This window comes from Sapajus apella, unplaced genomic scaffold, assembly GCF_009761245.1.
Source record: "Sapajus apella isolate SASKATOON/1434 unplaced genomic scaffold, GSC_monkey_1.0 scaffold4, whole genome shotgun sequence".
NCBI classification, from domain to species: domain Eukaryota; kingdom Metazoa; phylum Chordata; class Mammalia; order Primates; family Cebidae; genus Sapajus; species Sapajus apella.
Window position 1 is genome coordinate 45,470,825 of NW_022436944.1, and position 23,529 is coordinate 45,494,353.

At 40.6% G+C, this 23,529-nt stretch overlaps 1 protein-coding gene across 3 annotated transcripts in view; it reads left to right on the forward strand.

Annotated features, from left to right (window-relative positions):
- Positions 1–23,529, forward strand: part of RARB (retinoic acid receptor beta) — a 416,035-nt gene that overhangs the window by 231,900 nt on the left and 160,606 nt on the right. The window contains exon 1 of one of the 3 annotated variants that reach the window (XM_032267937.1): positions 11,721–14,044. The exons of 1 other annotated variant lie outside the window; for it this stretch is intronic. In XM_032267937.1, coding sequence (XP_032123828.1) covers positions 13,888–14,044 — 157 coding nt within the window. In that variant the 5' untranslated portion in view covers positions 11,721–13,887. Of the gene's footprint in view, positions 1–11,720; positions 14,045–23,529 lie in introns of those variants that run through there. One more of the 3 variants, XM_032267941.1, reaches the window with a different exon arrangement.

Consider the following 23,529-nt stretch of genomic DNA (forward strand, 5'->3'; position numbering starts at 1 on the left):
TGGATCTTTTATTTTTGTTGTTTGTTTTATTTTTATGCTATATAAACCTCAATATTCCAGCACAAATTTTTTGGAAAATGTTATCTTTTTCCTGGTTTGGGTCTTTTATTTTTCTTGATTGTTTTATTTGTATATAATATATACCTCATTTTTCCAGCACCATTTTTTGGAAAATAGTATCTTTCTCCTGGTGTTTATGTAGGTTGGACTTCCCCATTCATGAGTTAAAAACATAAGGTCTGTGCCATAGATTTCATTGTTTTAATGATGTCTTTTAATAATTAGTCCTCATTTTGTTTTACTTACAGTGAGACCATGCTAATTGCCTGACAACAGTAGATCATAGTCTCTTCCAATTTTAAATTTCTACCAACTTGTACATGGCTCTGCTAGTCAGTGTCTTCCAGGAAGCACTATTCATTCATTCAACAAATACTTATCGAGAGGTTGTGATGTGTGTTGTCTGCTGTTCTAATTACTGGGATCATGGCAGTGAACTGGATTGAGTTGCTACCATTGAAATGACTACGTTTTATTGTGATAGAAATATAGTAAAGAATAAATATGTGCCAGGTAGGTTTATAAATAAAAAATGCAGGGGCAAGGAACACACAGTGATGGACATGACCTAGAGTCCTATTTTAATTAGGGTCTTCATTGTCTTAATTTTGGCAACATATTCAAAATGAACTGAAGACAAAGATGCAGGAAGTTATGTCAATATCTAAGCAAGGGCCAGGCGCAGTGGGTCACACCCGTAATCCCAACACTCTGGGAACAAGATCACTTAAGTCCAGGAGTTCAAGACCAGCCTGGGCAATGTAGTGACACCTCATCTCTACTAAAAATAAAAATTAAAACAACTAACTAGGCTTGATGGCACCCCCTTGTAGTCCCAGCTTCCTCGAGGGCTGAGGTGGGAGGATGGCTTGAGCTTATGGGGCTGAGGCTGTAGAGAGCTGAGATTAATAAAAAAAAAAAAAAAAAAAAAAGAGAGCTGAGATTGTGCCTCTGCACTCCAGCCTGGGTAACAAAGTGAGACTCTGTCTCATAAGTAAGTAAATAAATAACTGCAGAGGATCCTTGGGTGTTTGAATTGAGACTTTTAGACCTTGAAGAAACCTTTGATGATTATCCAGTTCCAGGACTGCTGCTAGATTTCATCTTCCAAGCCAATTCCGTGGATTGGTGCTGAATGCTTAAAGTCAGGAAATTTCTTCTCTAAAGATACAGATTGTAAATACTTTCAGCTTTGTGGGCCATGCAGTTTCCATTGCAATCACACAACTCTATTGCTGTGCAAAAGCAGCACAAACAATATGTAAACAAATTAATGTGCAGTTACTGAGCTCCGATAAAACTTTATTTTACAACAGATGGTAGGCTGGATTTGGCTCTTGGAGTCTGCCAGCCCCTGGCCTTGAGTATGGTGTAGGGCAGCCTTACATAGATTTTTCAGAGGGACACATTGATAGTTTTGTCATGGACTTCTGTGGGGCACTCAGCAATGTGTTCGGCATTGTGAGTCACACAGCCTCCTCTGTTACTGTTGTCATAGCAGTAAGACCAGAGAAGTTCTCACAAGCTGTTGGTGGAAAGTTACCCTCTGGCTTTTCAACATAGTTTTGCTACACTGGCCTGTCCCTCCGTCTCCAGATGCATCAGTAATCAACTGCATATATTTAGTGATAGAGCTTTCGGGGTGGCCCCCTCTCCAAATACAACCCACATAGTCAGAACAAGCCTCAGCCTGGAACTGAGCCTTTCTTCAGAAGCTGCTGGTAATGTTCAGAATTAGGGGTAAAGGCTTCTATAAAGTTTTGCTGCATTCTGTTAATGCCATATAGAAAAACTAAAAAAAAAAAAACAAAAACTGCTGCCTGTTCAGTGTGTCTGAGAGTGGAAATCACCTTTGTTCCCTACCACTGACAGTCCTCCCAGCAAGAATGGAGAGAATAACCTGTGTCAACTAAAGAAAAGTATTTCAGTGATAGGGTTTGGCTGGGTCCCCACCCACATCTCATCTTGAATTCCCACATGTTGTGGGACGGACCCATTGGGAGGTAATTGAATCATGGGGCAGGTCTTTCCTGTGCTGTTCTTACAATAGTAAATAAGTCTTACAAAATCTGGTGCTTTTAAAAATGGGAGTTTCCCTGCACAAGCTCTCTTTTGTCTGCCACCATGGGAGATGTGTCTTTTACCTTTGCTGTGACTGCGAGGCCTCCCCAGCCATGGAGAACTAAGTCCATTAAACCTCTTTCTTTTGTAAATTGTCCAGTCTTGGGTATGTCTTTATCAGCAGCATGAAAACAGACTAATACAGTCTAGGCAAGTGCAAGAGAAATACCTAGGTCATCTTTCTTCTTCTTTTCAATTTTAAACAAATTAGTGAGTTGATTAATTTGAATATCGACTAAACTTTATTTTTAAAAGAGACCCAAAAATGACGGCATAAATAAGATAGAAGTGTTCATCTCTTTTATGTAATAGTCGAAAGGTAAATGCTCCAGCCTGGGGGGACAGCCAGTACTCCACATGAACATTCAGGGACCCAGGTTCTCTCCACCTTCTGGCCTTGCCTCCCTTTGGGTTGCTGTCCTCCTCTCTGCAGTTTATGTCGAGTCCTGCAGCATTCCAGCTGTCAGGGAAGGGGCAAGATAGCAAATGGAAGGTGGGAAATTACTTTAAGGAAGTGACATTATATTTGCACACAGCACTTCTGATCACATTATGTTGATGAGAACATGACTATACCTAGCTGCAAAGGAGGCTGGGAAATGCGTCTATTTGGGTGGCCATATACTCAGCTAGAAACCTATCGTGGGGGAAATAAACACAGATAATGGATTTGGGAGAAGGGCTTAGAGTAGAAGAAAGAGGTGAAAATACATTTTTTTGGTCTATTTTAATCTAATGTGTGAGTAATAATGCCAAACATTACATAGTACCATGGAATTTATAAAAATCTTTCTCATATATTGTTGTGTTTAATTCTTCAACATTGTCTTCCATTGAAGTAGACATTATCATTTTGAAGTAGACCTTATCTATGTTTGCAAATGAAAAGAGTAAGTGAGACTGAGAAGGATTAGGAAGTTATCTAAACGCACCCAGCAGATAAACACAGAGCTAAGACTTGAATCCACGGCCTCTTCACTCCAGGCTCAGAGCTCTACCATTTCTAGCCTCTGTAACTTATCACCCTGGCTTGCCTTCCAAAGTAATCCTTTCTAAGTCAGTTTAGCCAGAAACTTTTTATCCTTCATGTTTCCTGTTAGGGATTTTCCATCCACTGGCTCCATCCTACTACTGCTTGGTTATGAATCTCCACTTGTCCTCAGTGGAGTGACAGTTAGTCCAATCTCTCTTCTCCTATAGCTATTCTCATGACCCCCTTACCACCTTTAACAAGTGTCATTATTATTTTAACATGTATTAAGAAACATAACACGGGTGGCCAATTACTATAGGGGATGGGAAATCTCTTTCTTTCCCATCCCTAGGTTCATGGCTGAGGCCACAATAACAAGAGACAGACTAACCAAAAAAAAGTATACAAATTGATTTAATATAAGTTTTATGTGACACAGGAGCCTTTAGAAATGAAGACCCAATGAAATACATAAGCCTGTGTATCTTTTTGTGAAGTTTAATGAAGAGCGGACACGCAAAAGTATGATTGGTCAAAGGGGCATAATCTAATAGTAGTAATAAACTGGGGGAATTTAGCAAGGCCTGTCTATTTAGATTGTTCTCTGTGTCCCTGTGTCTTCAGAGATAAGGATGTTCCTTTCTTATGTATACAGGGAGGGCATCTCTGGCATGAAGTTCTGATGACCTGCTTCAGGGGAGAAGGGCGAGGGGAAACTGAGCGTGACCTTCCTGCTTCTAAGTGCCATATTTTGGGATAGCATGTTCTGATTCCCATCACTACCAACAGTGAGGGATTTTCCCTAAACTGCCTTAGTAGGATTCTGGCTCTAACAGGATTCCACCAAATTAGACATGAAGCCCAAACTTGGGCCTCCTCAAGCAGAGCCTAAATAAAGTTTTGGTCAAAGGAGAGAGTATTTGTCGCACCCAGTTCTCTAAAGGTTCTCCAGTGCCTTGGTGTTCATCAAGTGGAACGTCCCATCAGCTCAGAGTCTTACAATGTAGTGTGCAGAATAAAAACTCAAGGACCTTTATTTAAATGCAGCTGAATAGACCCCCAACCCCAGAAATTTGTATGAGGTGTGAAGCCGTGGAATCACCATGCTTTGGGAATCATTGCAGCAGATCTTATACTTTATCATTGCCTTTTGCTTAAACAGAGAGGGAAAGTATGTGATATTTCTGCCTATTCTTTCCCTCCCGTGCTGATATGTTACCTTAAATTTTGAAACTGTTGCCTTCTGAATTATCTTTTTTTTTTTTTAAAGAGTCTGTAACTTAATCCAGTAAGCAATAACAAAATGCAAAAGCCTAATTTTGGAAGCCACCACAATGACCTCTCCAAGAGAAGCTTTTGAAGCTCTTGGTTGAGTAGATGTTGAGTAGGTGGATTTATACCCTGATGTTTGAAAGAAGAGAGAAAAACTATTTTTTTCCGCCAAAAATACTTACATTGTATTCACATTGTGTGCGTGTGTAATGTGCTTATATTGCATATCTTTGTTTGTCCAACAGAAATTTCACAGGGATTTCTATCTGGCTTTATGTTACCCTGACAATTCCCACTCAATCACATTGAGTTTTTTATTTGCCTTTTTCTCTCTCGCACGAGGATGAATTTAAACTCCATTCCCTCTCCAACTGCCCCTCTGATGTGTTTGTACTTTTTACATTCCCTTTCCCTGTAGGATCTGAAGGAAATTCCTTTGGGCTTTTAGCTTCTCCTCAGAGTCAGAAACTTTTGTGTTGCTAACAGAACTTGGCTTCGTTAGCATTTCAAATCCTGGGATGCTCTTAAAGATCACAGTTAGATCTAAGAAGCTCTTCAGCCACAACCTGAGTTATCAAACCCGTTTAACTGAAATCTCCAGTGGCCAGTGCCTTTGACCTTATTTCTGCCAGCGCATCTCATCAGAAAATTCTTTTCAAGGATTCTAGAGAAAGATACATGCGTGATCTGAGAAGTTTGACTTTTGTCCGTCTCACTACTTTATATATTGCCTGCAGAAGGCCATACTCTGCTTCATCACCTTTGGGGGTTAGGTCATGGGTAGATGATGGATCACAGAATGAATGGATGGGTGGATGGGTAGATGAGTATTTGGGCAAGTGGATGTGTGGGTAACTAGAAGGGTGAATAGATTGGTGGATGGATGAGTAAATGGATGGATGGGTGGATATCAGGTAGATGAACGGGTAGTGAATGGAGGATGGACAGATGGATGGATGGAAAGATAACAGAAGACAAGATAGATTAATAATGCAAGTCTCCATTTTACGCAATACCTTTGCCATTTAATTAACTATAATCAGCCCTAAGGTGCTGAGGCTGAACACCACTTACACACACACACACGCAAAACAGAGTCATACGATCTATTTCCTGTCTTCCACAGGGGCAGTAGGTTGGAGCTTGTCAATTATTTCATGGCCATTCTGACTCAGTGTATGCTTTGTGAAATAAAAGAAAGCATCTTCCTTTATAATATATATAAAAATGCTTCAGTGCGGTAGTACTTAACCAGGTATAGGCAGGATAATCTCTTACAGAACTTGCCCTAATTATATATTTGTGGCCCTACCCCCTCCACCTGCAGCCTAAAATGTGCACTCTGGTTAAAAGTGACGACTCTGACAGAAGATTCCCTGTATCTGGCAGAGGTAGTGTTGAGCAATGTGTGCCTGACCTCAATTTCTCCTTGCTGACATTGCAATGACATTCTCTAAGTGCTTACTATAGCTCAGGTGCTGTTCTAGGTGCTTTTTACTTGTATTACCTCATTTAGTCTTTACCACAACTCTTTGATGTAGGTACCATTAATATCTACATTTTGCAGGTGAGAGAATGTAGAGGTTAAGTAACTTGCCTAGTCAAACAGCTAGTAAGAAGCAGAGCTGGGGTTTAAACAAGCAGCGTCAAAACTCTGCGGCCCCACCTACCATGTTCCACCGCCTCTCTAATCATTAAGCTGACCTTTTCTGCACTGAGCTGCGGTAGAACTTTCTGCAGTGATGGAAACATTCTATGTCTGCACTGTCCTGTTAACGTGATAGCCACCAATCACGTGAGGCTTTTGCATACTTGAAATATGGTTAATGTGACTGAGAACTCATTTTTAATTGTTTAATTTTAATTAATTTTAACAGCAGAGTTTAAGAGCCACCAAATAGTTTCTGTTCATACAGATGATCTCAAAAAATGAAGTGCTGAACCAGGAATAAAGGCAGGCGTCTCAGTTATAGACATTATCCTTTATTAATAATATTAACATGAATAATTGCAAAGCACTCTTAGACTCCTTTGTGCTTCTTTCTGTCCTTGAAAAGAGTCTAGCTGTTCTTCTAAGCACTCTGTCATCTCGGTGGCATGTCTAATCTTAGCTTATTGGAAGAGGTATAGAGATGAGACAGATTCACGTGGAATAGTACAGGGAAGTCACAAGCTGCAGCATGGTAGTGCCATTGGCATTTATTCTCAGGAGTCACCATTACATTTTCCGTCTCTCAAATATTGCCATCGTATATGAGAGTGAGGTGGGGGTGTTGATAGAAATAATGGACTTTAAAGCAGAGTTCGATGGTGGAAGAACAGGGACATCTGCACATGGTTTGAAGGCAGAGATGCCATCCGCCACTCCTTCTTATAAGAGGAAATAAAGACAGTAAGCAGTAAGGTAGAAAAGGGAGGAATTACCAGCCAGGAGAGAAGAAAAGATGATTCTGGTTGAAGTAGTATATGCATTCTGGATGAATAATGGAATAAAAGAGCCGTATTATTCTTCATGATATACACAAGTCAAAAGTGAGTTAAGCTTTTAAAAAAGAAGGAAATTGCCGGGCGCGGTGGCTCACGCCTGTAATCCCAGCACTTTGGGAGGCTGAGGCGGGTGGATCACGAGGTCAAGAGATCGAGACCATCCTGGTCAACATGGTGAAACCCCGTCTCTATTAAAAATACAAAACATTAGCTGGGCATGGTGGTGCGTGCCTGTAATCCCAGCTACTCAGGAGGCTGAGGCAGGAGAATTGCCTGAACCCAGGAGGCGGAGGTTGCGGTGAGCCGAGATCGCGCCATTGCACTCCAGCCTGGGTAACATGAGTGAAACTCCGTCTCAAAAAAAAAAAAAAAAAGAAGGAAATTAAAGTGTTAACAAAGGCCAAATGTATATAGCTAGGTTGTATAAGGATAGAGACAAAGCAATGTAGAATTCAGTCAAATTGTGTTGTTTTTTTTTTTAATTTTTTATTTACTTTTTTAGGAAGGAAGGGAGGGAGGGAGGAAAGAGGAAAGAGAGGGAGCTGAAACTGTTAAATGTTGGTTTAGAACAGAGGTGAACAAACTATAGCCCATGAGCAAAACCTAGTCCACTATCAGTTTTTGTAAATTGAGCTTTTTTTTTTTTAATGTTTTTTTTTTTTTTTTTTTTTGAGATGGGGTCTCACTCTGTCACCCAGGTTGGAGTGCAGTGGCACGATCTTGGCTCACTGCAACTTCTGCCTCCCAGGTTGAAGTGATTCTACTGCCTAAGACTCCCGAGTTCAAGCAATTCTCCTGCCTCATCCTCCCGAGTAGCTGGGACGACAGGTGCCCACCACGAAGCCTGGCTAATTTTTGTATTTTTAGTAGAGACGGAGTTTCACCATATTAGCGAGACTGGTCTCGAACTCCTGACCTTGTGATCTGCCCACCTTGGCCTGCCAAAGTCCTGGGATTAGAGATGTGAGCCACTGTGTCCAGCCTAAATTAAGTTTTATTAAATACATCCATGCCCATTAATTTATATATAGTCTATGGCTCCTTTATACTACAACAGCATAGTTGAGTGCCACAGAGACTCTATAGCCTGCAAAGCCTAAAATACTTCCAATGGCCTGATACAGAAAACGTTTACTGACCCCTGTTTTAGAACAAAAGAGGAACGCATATTCACATACAGCTAGTGCTCGACTTACAACCACAATTGGGACCGGCAGACATTTGGTCGTAACACGATTTGGTCGTAAGTTGAGTAGTCTATATGTACAGTTGAAATGGTGCACGCAGAGATGGTAGTGCTGCCGGAAGCTGGTCCGCACTGTCGTACGCCCAGCTGGGCAACGTTTGCGCTGCCAGATGCGGAGCAGTCGTGGCTAGCGATTGTGGTCGTAAAGTCGAATGGTCATAAGTTGCGTAGGTCGTAAGTCGATCAATACCTGTAACTGTTTTGGAGTACAATTTTGTGTCTCCATCAAATTTTAAGATGCTCATAATCCTTGTTCCGCTAATACTGCTACCAGAATTTTACCCAGCAGATGTAGTGGTGCATATGCCCACAAGGCTTCTCCACACCAACCTGATAATACTAAAAAACTAGAAAAAACCTAAATATCTAATAGCTGGCCACTGGTTACATGAAATACAATACATTTATGTAAAGATAATCTAATTTATCTTTTTAAATGAGCTAGTTCTATATGTACTATTTATTTTGAAGGGACGTTCAAGAAATATTGCTAAATTTTAAAATGTTACAGAGAAATATGCAGAGTGATGGTGTAATAGCAACAAACAGCCTCCCCACCCACCCTATAAAAAATATACAGATATTTGCCCAGCACCAATTAACATACCTGGCACATTATAGTTATTCAACATTTAATAAATAAATATAGAGGACTTTTACTTTTCACTTTATATCTTTTGGACTAGGCTTTGAATTTTTATGAGCATGTATTACTTTCCTTAAAAATCTAGATTTATAGGGAGTGATGGAAAATGTGAAAATAAAATTTTCAAAAAGGAAAAACAGTAAAAATCTAGATTTAAAAACGGAACTATAAACAAGAGGAGATAGCTAAAGATAGGTCTCCCCAAAACTAATGTTGAGGCAATGCCACCAGCAGTGACAGTCAGCTGAGAGATGGCTGGCAGCTCACTGCTCAGTACTGAGGCATTCAGGAGGGGTTGTATTTAACTTTCAAGTTGGAACCAGCAGAAACTGTTGGGCTTGAAGAGGTGTCTGTGAGTCATCTACAGCAGAAAGCACAGAAGTGCTAAAGGAAATAATTTAGAAATGTGGAAAGAGAAAAGGATGCCCTTGTCTCAGGAGAACAATGTTTATATGTAACCGAGTGGGAAGACTTTGTGGAGGAAAGTCTGGAAAAGCAGACAGCTGAAGACAAAGGAGCCAAATGAAGGACATGGTGGCCAACACTCAAAGGAGAAAGACATTTGTGAAGAAGAGGTGTCTCTAGGGTTTCTAAGAAGTCCCTGCACTCATGCCCAGAGCCGCCTTGCACGTTCATTTGGAAAGTGCTTTGGTGCCTTTTGGTATAAGAGCCATGAACATCAACAGTGGTGTTATGTGAGCAGGTGTTCGTACTGAAGGGCCAGAAGCAAAGTTTCCATGTGTTACTGCTGTTAGAACTGCCCCTGCTCCACTCCAACACAAAAGCAGCTCTGCCTGCTAGTATGGAAGCCCTGGGAACAGCTTCATCCTTGCCTCATGCAACACATCTCTGCCTTGGCTTCCCTGCTGGAACACACACGTCACTCAGTACTAGCCATTTATTCTTTTGGCAGAACTGCAGCAAGAGGGGATTAACAGGGACACATTTTAAAAAACAAATAAAAAACCAAAACAACATGAAAGAGGTAGGCGTGTCTTTGAAATAATCACTGCCTACCTCCCCCAGCCCTTTGCCCATGTCTGCCTGCACTTGGCGTGCCTGTGCCTGTGGTGGGGGTGGGGGGGATATATCTGTGCCTCTGAAAATCTTATTTAGACATCACAAGGTAGTAGCCCAGTTTTGAACACAGCCGGCTGCAATGCCGGTGCACCGACATGACTGCTCCTTCTTCAGAAAACTCTCCAGTTCAAACATGTTTGCAGAGCATGATTCATGGTGTTTCTTTCTGGATTGTCCAGTGGGTAATTGCTGTACGAAAACCAGAGAAACAGATGTAGACCCTGAACCCTGGCTATAAATTTTTGTTTTATGATTATGGGTTTCAAATGTGCTGTGTCACACAGACAAATATACAGTTACTCTGAAACAAAATGGATTTTGCTTTCAAACTTTTGCTTTTTTTTTTTACTTTTTGTTTGCTTGTTGGTTGGAAATACGTTTATTAGATCATTGATCAAACACAAAGAAAATAGAGATGACACATATCAGAATGTTATTTTATGCCATAACAAGAAGGTATTCGGGAAAGTTTCTCCCTACCCTTTGGCTAATGTTTAAAATGGGTGTCAGCAGTTTACATTTCGTTATGGACAAATCGGTCCATTTTTCACTTTCTACCCCACTCATTAATCTTTATAGTACATGCATATGTATTTAAAGAATTATGGCTTATTTATATATCTTTCCTTCACTTAAAATGAAGAATTTGGACACAGGATCAAGTTTTCAAGAGTGTAAGCATTTACTGATGAAGAAATAATAAGCATGTGGCTAAATCATGGGTCTGTTTTATAAATTAATACTTGGATTAAGTAATAGCTCTAATTATTGCTATCAGCATAATTAATACATGATGAGGGATGATTAATTGACTAGTGAATACTGTCACATTATAAGAAACCCATGCTGTTCCATTCAGGGGGATTTAAATACTGATTATTCATTTCAAGGCCCAAGTTCATCTCTCAGTTGAGAACTTCAGGGTAATTATACATTTTACATTTTCTTGTACAAAGAAAGAAACCATCAAGTCACTCAACCTTTACCACACACACAGAGACACACTATGTTGTTATTTTTGTGCAATGATAAAGTATAAAAATAAGACATTTGGAAGCAGTGGTCTTCCTCAGTGAGGCTGATTCCATAGCTTAAGAAATGAGAATGGACAGAATTTTGAGGACACCCATCTCTATCTTCACTTCCCTGGGATCAGTGGGTCTCTACTCTTTGGAAAGATGTTGAGCAAGGAAGTGCAGCAGCCCCCTCTGGATGACAGAACCCCGTACACACATACCTGTCAGTGATGCCTGCTTCTCATCTCTAACTTAAGTTTGTCCTGCTGTATTTCAATATAGCTGCTTCCTCTCCTCTTGTGTAGCAACTTTTCATCCACTTCCATTGCCCGGTATAAATGAGCTCAGTTTCCAAGGAACTCTAAGGACCTTAAATAAGCATTTGGAGCCATAAGCGTCATGGACCAAGTAGAAATTGGCACATAACGTAGTGCTTTGTGTATCTTTACAACTACCTTAATGACTGTGTGTTAAATGTTTTGTAAATTTCTCTGTGTTCCCTTGCTTAAAATGTGTGTTTTCTTTGTAGTTAAAGGGTTTCTCATAATAAGTCTCTGTTACAAAATGATGGCCATATAAAAGAAGAGAGAAAAAAAATAACAAACACAGATTCAGCAAAATCTCACCCCTTTATTGCCCTGAACTTTTCAATAGCAAGAACTGGGCTTGCTGGGCTGAAAATTGTTTTAATGTACCTTCATAAAGGGATCTTTGACTTGGTAAGTGTGTGCGATGCATACTTTTCATGTTACACCACAAGTGCCACTTAGCAACTCCGCTAGACAGCGCAGTGTTTCAGCATGGGGTGGGGTGCCCCCTGACAGGCTTTTAAAAGGCCTGGATGCCAATGCACATTCCAACGCTATCCACAGAAAGGAGACTGGAGCAGTGCTCTTCCTTGCGTTGGGCAAGGAGACTCCACTGCCTACCCTCTTGTGGGAGAATTATAAGTAAATACTAGAGAGGCAGGGGAGAAGAGAGGTGTTTTAATTCCTCCCCAGAGTTTCCTTTTTTTGATGTATGTTGCATCCTTTAAGCAAGTTGTACAAAATGGATGCAGGGTGGATTGCCTCTCCCTTTTCAAGCTCTCCATCCAGCTGGGTTTATTTGTAAATATTGCATCTGTCCTTCTCAGAGTTTTAAGACTGGCTGGAAAGACTCTTCTTCCTATAGTTTGGGTCAGTGTGAGAGATCTAAAAAAATCATTTTCCCTTAAAATGACCGTATTTCAATAAAAGGATTGGGCAGGGGCTGGTATGAGAGAAAACTGGTCCTTCGAAATATAAAACTGTAGTACCTAAAGCAGTTTACAAAATATGTGTTTAATTATGCGGTGGGGTGTGTGTAGGTGTATGATGAGCAACGCAACCAACATGGCTATTTGGGGTGCAAGGATGTGGGAACAGGTGAGTAATTTTTACATTGGGCTTTGATCCTAGAGATCTGGGTTCTAGTCATCGCTCTGAGCTGTGTGACCTTGGGAAGGTCTCATCTCCTGGGCTTTTGTTTCCCTAGTTGAACAATATGAGGACGAGTCACAGCTAACATTCGTTCCATGATATTTATCCGGCGCCATACAAGTGTTATTTCTGTCCTCCCAGTAACCACTGAGGTGGGTAGTCTTATGTGCCCATTTTACAGATGAGGAAACTGAAGCCCAGAGAAGTTAAATACTTGTCTCAGAACACACAGCTGGTAAGTGGCAGCCCTGGAATTGGAATCTGGGTCAGTTTGACTCCCCAGTCCGTGCTCTTGACTACTCTATACAGTTTCCTCAAGTCCAGGTCTAAAATCCCATTTTCTCTGTGACTGTGTGTTTGGGACAGGGGCAACTAATTCTCGACCGCTCTATATGCTGCATAGAACCTAGAGAGGATTTTTCAAAGTGAATGAATCCCAAAAGCTGGATTGCCGAGCAAACGAATGCAGTCACTTCTGCCAGGGCTTGCAAGGGGGAGAAAGAGAAAAAGACTGTGGAATGGAAAGTTTCCCAACCCAAGCCTTCCCCAAGGGGTTGCCATTCTCTGTTCTACAGTTTAGGGCTTGCATGTGCTTTCTCTGGAGTGAGTGGAAAAATACATAAATTATAAGGAATTTAACAGACAGAAAGGCGCACAGAGGAATTTAAAGGGTGGGCTGGGGGCGAGGCGGTGGGCGGGGGTAGGGGGAACACTGCTTTCCGAGCTAAGCCGCCGCAGATAAAAAGGCGTAAAGGGAGAGAAGTTGGCGCTCCACGAGAGCCAGGAGCAGCGTCCCGGCTCCGCCCCTGCTCGTTTTAAAAGCACTTCTTGTATTGTTTTTAAGGTGAGAAATGGGAAAGAAAGCGCCGGCTTGTGCGCTCGCTGCCTGCCTCGCTGGCTGTCTGCTTTTGCAGGGCTGCTGGGAGTTTTTAAGCTCTGTGAGAATCCTGGGAGTTGGTGATGTCAGACTAGTTGGGTCATTTGAAGGTTAGCAGCCCGGGTAGGGTTCACCGAAAGTTCACTCGCATATATTAGGCAATTCAATCTTTCATTCTGTGTGACAGAAGTAGTAGGAAGTGAGCTGTTCAGAGGCAGGAGGGTCTATTCTTTGCCAAAGGGGGGACCAGAATTCCCCCATGCGAGCTGTTTGAGGACTAGGATGCCGAGAACGCGAGCGATCCGGGCAAGGTTTGTCTGGGCACCGTCGGGGTAGGATCCGGATCGCATTCGGAAGGCTTTTTGCAAGCTTTTGCTTGGAAGGAGAACTTGGGATCTTTCTGGGAACCCCCCGCCCCGGCTGGATTGGCCGAGCAAGCCTGGAAAATGGTAAATGATCATTTGGATCAATTACAGGCTTTTAGCTGGCTTGTCTGTCATAATTCATGATTCGGGGCTGGGAAAAAGACCAACAGCCTACGTGCCAAAAAGGGGGCAGAGTTTGATGGAGTTGGGTGGACTTTTCTATGCCATTTGCCTCCACACCTAGAGGATAAGCACTTTTGCAGACATTCGGTGCAGGGGAGATCATGTTTGACTGTATGGATGTTCTGTCAGTGAGTCCTGGGCAAATCCTGGATTTCTACACTGCGAGTCCGTCTTCCTGCATGCTCCAGGAGAAAGCTCTCAAAGCATGCTTCAGTGGATTGACCCAAACCGAATGGCAGCATCGGCACACTGCTCAATGTAGGTTTATTTTTTTCCCTTCTTCTACCAAGAAAAAAAAAAATTAACTGTCTCTCTTGCATGCAATGAAGACATTGGAAATAAACTGCATTGGTAGCAAGACAAAGGATTTAATGATTTAATGCTGAAGGGGTGTGATATGCTGGCATGCATATTGATTCCCTCTGCTGAAAATTTCCTGTTAGATGTTTTCTTCCCAAATAACCCCTCCCGCCCTCGTGCTCCTCTCCTTACCAACCTTATAGTCTCTTGAAAACAGTTTTAAAAATATGCATAAAAGTGAGGGGGGTGGGCAGTAGAGGGGTGACCACAAGACTTTAAAACATTCTTCAAGTAGGGCACTTGGACACATTTTGCCGTTTTTACTAAAAACGTGTGCAGGGTGGAATTTAACTTTGCTGTTCTTTGGATTAGCTACTAGTTGTATAGATCCCCCTCCCCACCTCTTGTGTATTCCAACAGTCCAAAGTAATTAAAATATGACATTTTCCTTGAAAGGAATTTAGTTTAATTAAGGTGGCTGCTGTTCCCGAAGTTCATAAACCACCAGCTCAAGCTGCCGCTTCCAATGTTTTCCTTGCGAAGGAAAGGCAATATTTCTTAGCATTGACCCTGCTGCCACCTTTCCGAGTCACTTTGTTGGTCTAAGAAGTTGCTGTTTTGCTAGAAAACTCCTGGCAATGAACACCCCTTGGGCTGAGCCATTCATTATTTCCATATCTTGCAATTCAGCCTGCAACCTGGACATCAGTTAAAGGAAAGGAAATTTAAGTGGGGTAGCCCAGTTTTGTAAAAAAATATTGACTATTTTGTTATCTGATGCTGACACAGTGCCGAGGTCCACATCTGGTCAACAGTAGCCTGGCTGCAAGCTTGAGAAATGGCCAGGAGTCCCAGAAAAGCCCACCTTCGGGTGGCTGTAGTGGGAGCCTGCAGGATGCTTCGCCGCCCTGACAGTGATTTAGATAAATGGCTCAGCTATCTATCAAAATGTTTTTAGTACTTTATCTGACAATTCATTGGAGCATTAGCCTGAAAATGACATTTTAAATCTTTGTTTTCAAAGAGGTCAAAGTTTAACTGGAAGAAATTGAGTTTTCCTAATAACATGGTGGCTTATCTAAAGAGAGAAGAAAAAGAAGAGAGGGGACAATGACAGACTTAAATTGCCCTCTCTGAAACTTTTTCTTAAGGATAAAGACTTGCTTCTTGGGCCAGGAAATCAACAGGTTTGTAGCTGAAAATCAATAACCATTTGATGCCAACGGCCTGACTGTCTGACTTAACATTTTGTAGAGCCGTAAGCAAGGCAAAAAGAATATCGTTTTCAGAAGGCGACTTAATCTTCAGCTGCTCCCCAAATGCCTTTTCTTTTTTGGTGCCTGTAATCTTTCTGGAGAACTCAAAGAAACTTGAGTGTTGCAAAATAATTTTCTAATCCAAGAAGAGACCTTTCAGACCTGTCTTCTTTGTAGCAATTAAAACAGTATGAACAATTTCTGTTGGAAGCCCAGGGAACTGGGGCTCTCTGAAACTTTTTTTTTTTTGTTAGAGAAAGTTGTAATGAAACACATTTTTTAACAGAAGGGAAAAAAAATGCTCAGGATCCTTGCCAAAAGTTATTAGACCTAATAGAGTTTTTACATGTAGACAGTCTTCCTTTTGTAATTAACCCTCCAAACATGCCTGTTCTATTAAGTTGTAAGAGTAGGGGGAAAAGCTTTGTTTGTTCTTGGATAAGTTAAACAAGGGATTTGCTTTATCTAGGGAGAGCTAGCGGTGAATGTGTCATTTGCCTAAAACTAGCCGATAAGCAAGAAGTGTTGATAACAGCAAAGTTTAGCTAATCAAAGAAACTTGCATTAGACAAAGTAAATAAAGGCATTTGACAAAGGGATTTCAGAAATTCCAGTGTCTTATTTTTGTAAGCAGGGCAATTAGTTCTTATTGTGGCCAATTTCACAAGAGTTTGAATCCCACACCCCCAACTTTAGGTTAAATGAATAAAATGTAAATACTGCATATGCCCTTGTAGAGTTGATTTACCCTCCATAAACCACTTTATGATGGTCAGTTCCAGCGATTAAAGGTTTGTTTTTTGTTTTTTTTTTTTTTTTAAGCATAAATAAAACTAAAGGTTTTTGTTAAAAAATGATTCTAACAAATGTCTTTGCCACGTAGTGTTTGGTTCAGGGTGGTATAGCTGGTTAGGGTTTTTGAAATAAAAGCATACTAGGGTTACGTTTGTGTAAGTAAGAACATAAAAACCACAACCTTTTCCATTTTACTTAATGGCTATTTTGACGAAAAGCAGTTCTGTTTGTGCTTTTAACACAGAGGAAACAGTGGGCAAAAAGAAAAAGTATTAAATTCCAACCCAAACTATTTTCTGCTTTGAGCCTTTTTTTTTTATGGTGTGTGTGTATGCGTAGTAAATAAAGTAAGACCTTTGAACATGGAGCACACCACCAGAAGCTTACTTTGAAAGGTGTTAAAATATTCCCTTTATTTTCTTTTTAATTTTAAAGGCAGAAAAATGATATGCCAGCCAGCTGCCGTTTGTAGTAGTGCCTGTGAATTGCTTGTTATAAGCATTCGAAGTCAGGATTAGGGGACTACTAAGGGAATGTGGTGTAAGTATTACGATTGACGACTGCCCCTAGAAGGTATAGGAGTCACTGAATTTCTATCCAGATGCCTCCTGGATTGTCTTGGTTTTAGGCTGCTCCAGATGTTTTCAACATTAATTGCTCAGTAGGCATAGGATAATTCTTAATATTTTGTGGTCTAAATATAGTTGCTTTGGTGAAATCACGAGTGTGACAACTTCTTGGCCCTTTACCCTGTCTTTTCTCCCTGTTCAGCACATCAAAAGGGAAAAGAAAAAAAAAACATTTCTTTTTGAAATAGGATTTTGCCCATTAACGAGAAGAAATTATTTTAAAAACAAACAGTAGTGATGTTTGATTAGGGAATGAGAAAAGGCCTCTTTTCAAAGCCCTGGGACCCAAATTTTAAGTATTAAATACTATCTAAATCTTCTCCTAGTGAGATATAAATTGGGGTCAAAGTGGCAAAATCAAAGATACCCTCTGAAAGAAAGACTAAATAAAGACTGACAGCAACCGTATGAATTGAATGGGGTTTTGAATAAATATTTCAGTGAAAAGGCCCAATTGTTTTTCTAAAGTAGGACATAATTTTCTGCTTCTCAGACACATGATGTTGTAGTAACTAATACCAACAGAAAGAAGAGAAAAAGAGGGACTTTTCCTTACATTGCAAAGAGAGTGCAGGGCTGGGTTGATTGAAAACAAGTGAAAGATTCACAAAGCTTTCCTTCCTTCTAGAAGAAAAGAAATCACATTGTGAATATGCAGATAAATTGGTATATTTGACAAGGGAGTCAGTACTGATGTGCAACTTAGGAAAGAAAAAGTATGAGTTTAAATTTTATTGCCAGGAAAAGATGGTTTCAAAAAACAAAACAGTAGGAGAGGTAGACATCTGTTTGCCTAAACTTATGCTATGGAATTGATTTGGAAGCTCTAGTTAGAATTTGATTTGCCAGCCAATAATGTAAAGCCCTTGTGTTGAATCAGGTCTTTTTTCCTTAATAGATAAATGACCAGAATGGCTATTTCTGATAGGCTAGTTGACCTGAATCAGAAGTTTCCTTCTCATTTCTTGAAGCCTTATGCTGATGTATACAGCCCGACAGTATTGTCATGCACTTTTCTGTAAAGCATAAGAATAAAAGAAAGTTCTTCTGGATATCAGATGTTTAGCATTTACCTTCAACATATGGTAAGCCCTGAGGTGGGTGAAAAAGAAAGAAAATCTGTTTTCTCCTTTACACGTTCCACAAATATCATTGAACTCTATCTAAGAAGGGAAATACATGATAAATAACAAAGATTATAAATTCTGCTCTCAAGGAATTTATAATTTTTAAATCAATAATTTAGAAAAAGCTGAGAATTTTTAAATTAGAAAGTTACTCTTTGGGAGGAAGATGGAGATGTAAAAACCAAGATGCAAAATGTAAAACTCTTTTCAAGTTGCACAGGACTTTAACAATAAATGCAGTGTTCATTTTAGAACATCTTAGAATGTTCTATAGAGTTTGAATTATGTGTAAGTGCCATAAATTTATCCTTAAATGACATTTTTATACTTTAAATGTTCTAATATAAATTCAGTTAACTATTAATTAAATAGATTATTTCAGAAATGGGAGTTTTGATGAAGGTTAATCAGAAAAATCTTGGCTGAAAACCTTTCCAAAGATATTAATGTAGATGGAATCTTGCCTTTCAAATTACGGGGTAGTTATGGCAATCATATATCTCTGATTTTCTAGAATAACCCACTTTCAAATATACTGCCACAGTTCCCACATAAATCATTGAAATATGCCAGATATTTAATATTACAACATCTCCTATGCTGCTCCTTGAACCCAGGAGTGACACAAAGTCTTTGTTTGGATTCTTATAGTCAATATAACTAGAGCTCTCTCAGCTTAATTTTTTTCATTATGTCTGAAGATCGCCTTTTGTTTCTGGATCATTCTTATGAACATGAATTCCTTTTGTAGCAAACTGTAGATCTGTGAATAGAAGGCGTTCCCTGCAAAATGGACTGGACTATGGTTCTCACTGTAGCACCTGTGTGTGCGTGGATGGGGTGACCAGCGCGGAGTAGAATTAAATTGTTATGAACAAATCTGTGTCAGCCCTTGCCAGCTTCTTCTTAAAAAGTTGGAGGTGGGGTGATGGAGAGAGAAGAGTAAACTCAGGTTTCAGATTGATCCGTATCCTGCTTGTAAGTGGCTTGGCCTAAGTACCTCTTCTTAAATAGGAGATGAGACAACTTGCCCCATCTGTAAGATCTAATAACACAACCTCATCAGTCAATATGTTGCCCTGAATTCTCTTCTTTTCATTCGCAGCTTCCTTACCCCATCATTAAAAAGCGTGATTTCTGCCCCATCCCACTCCCCAAACCCCTTTAAGTGAATGAAAATTAAAATTGCAAAAGCTCTCTGCACCTAGGAAGCAGGAGAGCCTAAGTCTGCTGGCATTTTGTCTTGAGCTTTCAGAGCTTCTTAGATTGGAATTCAAACAGGCAATGGAACTGCTGACTCGCTTTTTCTCCCGCCTTGCAGGGTGGGGTAGCTACAAGGGGGCCATTTAGTGAGATAAGACTCTGCCTCCCGCGCGATAAGGCGAGGATAACAGGAACTGACGTCAGCAAGGCGACCCCACCTGGCCAAGCATTTCCTGTCGTCAGGGCTCAGGGATTCCAGGAGTCTCTGGGCCTCCCCCAGCAGCTGAAGAACTGAACCAGGTCAGTGGAGGGAGAAAGAAGAAAGCTGATTTTTACAGGGTTGCTAGTGGGTGTTGATGTCCCTGATTTCCAAAAGCAGATTTCCTTAAAGGGAACAAAGAAAAACCGCGGGGAAGAAAGCGGTTTAATAAAAGTGGATTCTGAGACGATAATTGCAATTTGACATTGTCGTAGAATAGGTATTTGTTTCCCAGCTGTCAACAATTTCCCGCTGATGTCTCATTAGACAGTCTATCCAGCGATCGCCAAATATCCACTCACAAACATTGCCAACTCTCCGTATGGAACAAAACATGAGGGAATTCACATTGTCAGAGTTAATTCCTGGTACTCCTACTTACTTTTATTTATTTATTTTTTTTGAGACAGTGTCTCACTCTGTCGCCAGGCTGGAGTGCAGTGGCGGGAACTCCGCTCACCGCAACCTCCGCCTGCCAGGTTCAAGCAATTCTTCTGCCTCAGCCTCCCGAGTAGCTGGGACTACAGGCCCATGCCACCACGCCCGGCTAATTTTCGTATTTTTAGTAGAAACGGGGTTTCACCATGTTGGCCAGGAGTATCTGGATCTCCTGACCTCATGTCCCACCCACCTGGGCCTCCCACAGTGCTGGGATTACTGCGTGAACCACCAAGCCTGGTCTCCTATTTACTTTTGTAAGTACGAAGTTCCCACCTCCATCTGCATCAGATGACAACACAGCTGAAGCCATTTCATTTGCCACCAGCCCTGAAACAGCTTAGCAGTTTTCCTCCCCCTTTTTCTTTTTCCCTTTCTCTTAAACTCAGATTTATTTTTATTTTATTATTTTTCGCCTTCCAAAGTATCTGATTTGAGGTTTGGAGAAGGAGAAATTAAAACAGATTTTATTTCTTAAAATTTACAGATTCTCTTTACTGCTGTCTTAAAGATAGTTCCTTGGTTTTTAAGTTTTAGCATTGAGCAAAGAATCTCTGTCCTAATTTGACCTATGTTTAGTAGAATGTTTGTTTTGTTATTGATAAATTACTGTTCATCACAGATTAATTTTGTCAAGTCAAAAAAATAGCTAAATTCAAAATACTGTGCAGGTAAAAGAACAAACAAGATGAGTGCATCAATTAACTAGGAAGAGAAGATTGAATCACATTCCAATTTTTTCCCAATTTCCAGAGCAAATGAAGACCTCATGTAATAAATTTGTCTTCTCAAAAATATTAAAGCTTTCAACGGCTACACTACCTTTGTCATGTCATCAAAGTCCATAAATATAAAAAGGCTGATGATCTGAGGGCCATTTCAGCTTCAAAAGATTTTTTAGGGTCTGGTCTATTGGAAAGCTTGGGGGTTTAATTAACTAAAATGGAAATGGAGGCATCGAAATTCAGTTCTGATGTTTTAATTTAGCTCAGTACTGCCATGTGTTATTGAAGAGAATTCTTAAAGGCAAACATAATTATTTCATTATGGTCCTCAGAATGCTTTCATTGGCTTTAATGACAAGAAGCCATATAAAAAGGCATACATTTTAATTAGTCCTTTTTATATTTACATCAGATAAATAACAAATAATTGATGAAAAACAAGTCTTTGGAATGGATGATTTCACATAGTACGCTGGTTACAGTTTAATGATGAAACATTTCTCTGTTGCTTTGCATTTTAATTATATATACATTATATTACAGTAGTGGTGCTGTGGAGCTAAAATACCATTGTTGCCATTTTATTACCAAAAAATCACGATTAATGCCTACAAATTGAAAGCTGAAAAAGGTAGCTAGACACACATCTCCAAGGAAGTAAATTACCAGTTCCATTAATTTTACTACGTTTGTTAGAACTCATTTTGATCACTTTTATCTTTTATGCTTCATCTTTTTGGATTAAGATCGTCAGGGGTTTCATATGCCTTTTTATGGCCACATCTTCTCCTGAACACCTTTCTTTCGCTCTTGCTGCCTGTTTTGAAGATTTGCATGAAAGTGCCTTGCCAAATGTGCGTTGGAAATTCAGAGAGCTTTTTTGCATGCTGTCGGCTTGCTTTACCTTTGATTTTATATGAAAACCCATTTCACATGATTCATCCGTTTTGGTGTACAGAACACTAATTGTTATTATTGATTTTAAATTCCGTGACCATTACAAGTAACCCAGATGACTGGCAGATAAAGGGTAATAATCCATGGAGTTCTGGAACTGTTTCATGTTTGTCTGGAGTACTTTATGTGATCAATATTAACTGCCCCATTGAAACTAACTGCTGTATCAAATAACAGTCAATCAAATGAATGTGCTTAGAGATTATTTATTGAAAGCTTTAATTGTTCACTAGGGCCCTGCTTATCAGAGGAAACAATAAGAACTAGAGGTAGGATGAGCAGGTTTGGATTTGCAGGGAAAGTTGGGGGATGCAGATGAACAAGGCATCCCTCTACTTCTCGGGTGAGAGTTTCCAGAAACCCATGTTGGGCTTATAATTTGAGCAGAAGTTGCAGATATTCTTCCCAGAGCTTATTCTATTATCTGTTCCTCAGAGGCTTTCTAGAGAAGAGGGTATAATAATTTTCTTGCACTGAGCAGAGGCTGTGAAAAGTTGTCCCTTTCCAAGAGTTTTACTGCCGATTCTCCCTAATCCTCTCAGAATTACCCTTCCACAAATCTCTCCACCTCTGCCTCCCCATCGTGGCCTGATGGTCCAAGATAATGCAGGTAGCCTGCCTTGACCCAGCATCGGTTTCTACAGCTATGAAATGGGAGTAATAGTGTTTACACTTCAGGATTTGTAGAAGGATTAGAGATCATGTAAATTAAGATTCTATTTTTGTCTTGAAAACATATAGAAGTTACCAGGTAGGCCTTCTGCCCTGATTTTGGCATGGCACCTGTGACTTACATGCCTTTGCTAATAGCAAATGGTATTGTTTTTCGGCCCTATCTAAATTAGGTATCTCTTTTCCTTGGTGAAATGATCCCTCTGTCTATAGCTTATAACATCCTAAGTGGCAGTCCTTTCTGTTTGTCAGGCAGCACTGTGGCGTGGTTCAGGGGCAACCATTTACCAACTCCCCAGATTTCATGCAGATGATTGACTTTTACAAGTCAGCGTTGTCACTGTCAAAGTTGTCACAATACACTTAGCCCAAAGATGTTGTCGGGGCACAGTAAGCTTTTATTACTCATTGATGGATTAGATCTTGCAGTGTGCCATTCAACAAATGGCTCTTGGGTGTCTGCCACGTGCCAGTCTCCTTGATATCCATGGGGGACACCAAGATGAATCAGACACTGTCCCTTCTTTCAACTCATGATACAATGGGAAGAACTTGTGTACAGAAGTCATTGTCACATGACCCCCTAATAACAAACTCGGAAATCCCCTCAGGTCTTTGCACCTGAGATTGATAATGGAAAGAACTAATGCCAAGAACCACAGCTGGTTTATATGGTGGGTGATCAAGTGGATTATACATTTTTGTCACAGTAGAGCAGGCGTGAAGCTTTTCTATGTGTAGGCCTCATAGATCATCTCTAAAAGTGGTGCACAAAGGGAAGTTCTAAACCTATCTTAAGCAGTGGAACAAGTACACACCTTCCAAAATGCTTCCTGAAGACTTTCATATGGGTGTTTCTGGAGCTTGTTAAGTGATCATGTTATTTTGGGGATGGGTTTGAGTCGATTGGATTTTTAAAAATCACTTATTTCTCTATGATCATTTCCGTGACTTATTGCTGTGTAACAAACCGTCCCAAAACTTCCTGGTCTAACAATTTATTATCAGGTTATTCTGTGGAGGGGCTGCTGGGCAGACCCTCTGCTCTGCATGGTGTCAGCTGGGGCTGCATCATCCAGAGCTGATTTGGGCTGGAAATCCATAAAGCCTCACTCTCATGGCTGGCAGGGGATGTTGGTTGTCGATGAGAGCTCTACGGGATCAGCACGTGACTCGTGCATGTCACAGCCTGGCGGCAGTATTATGAGAGGGAGCATTTCGAGAGTGAGCCTTCCAGGAAGGAGACGGCAGAGGCTCCCAGTCCTCTTAAAGGCGAGACCCAGAGAGTGGCATACACTCATTTCACTATATCCTACTGGTGAGGCAGATACAGGGCCAGCCCAGACTCTGTAACGAACTTTCGGTTTAGGGGAGAGAGGCAA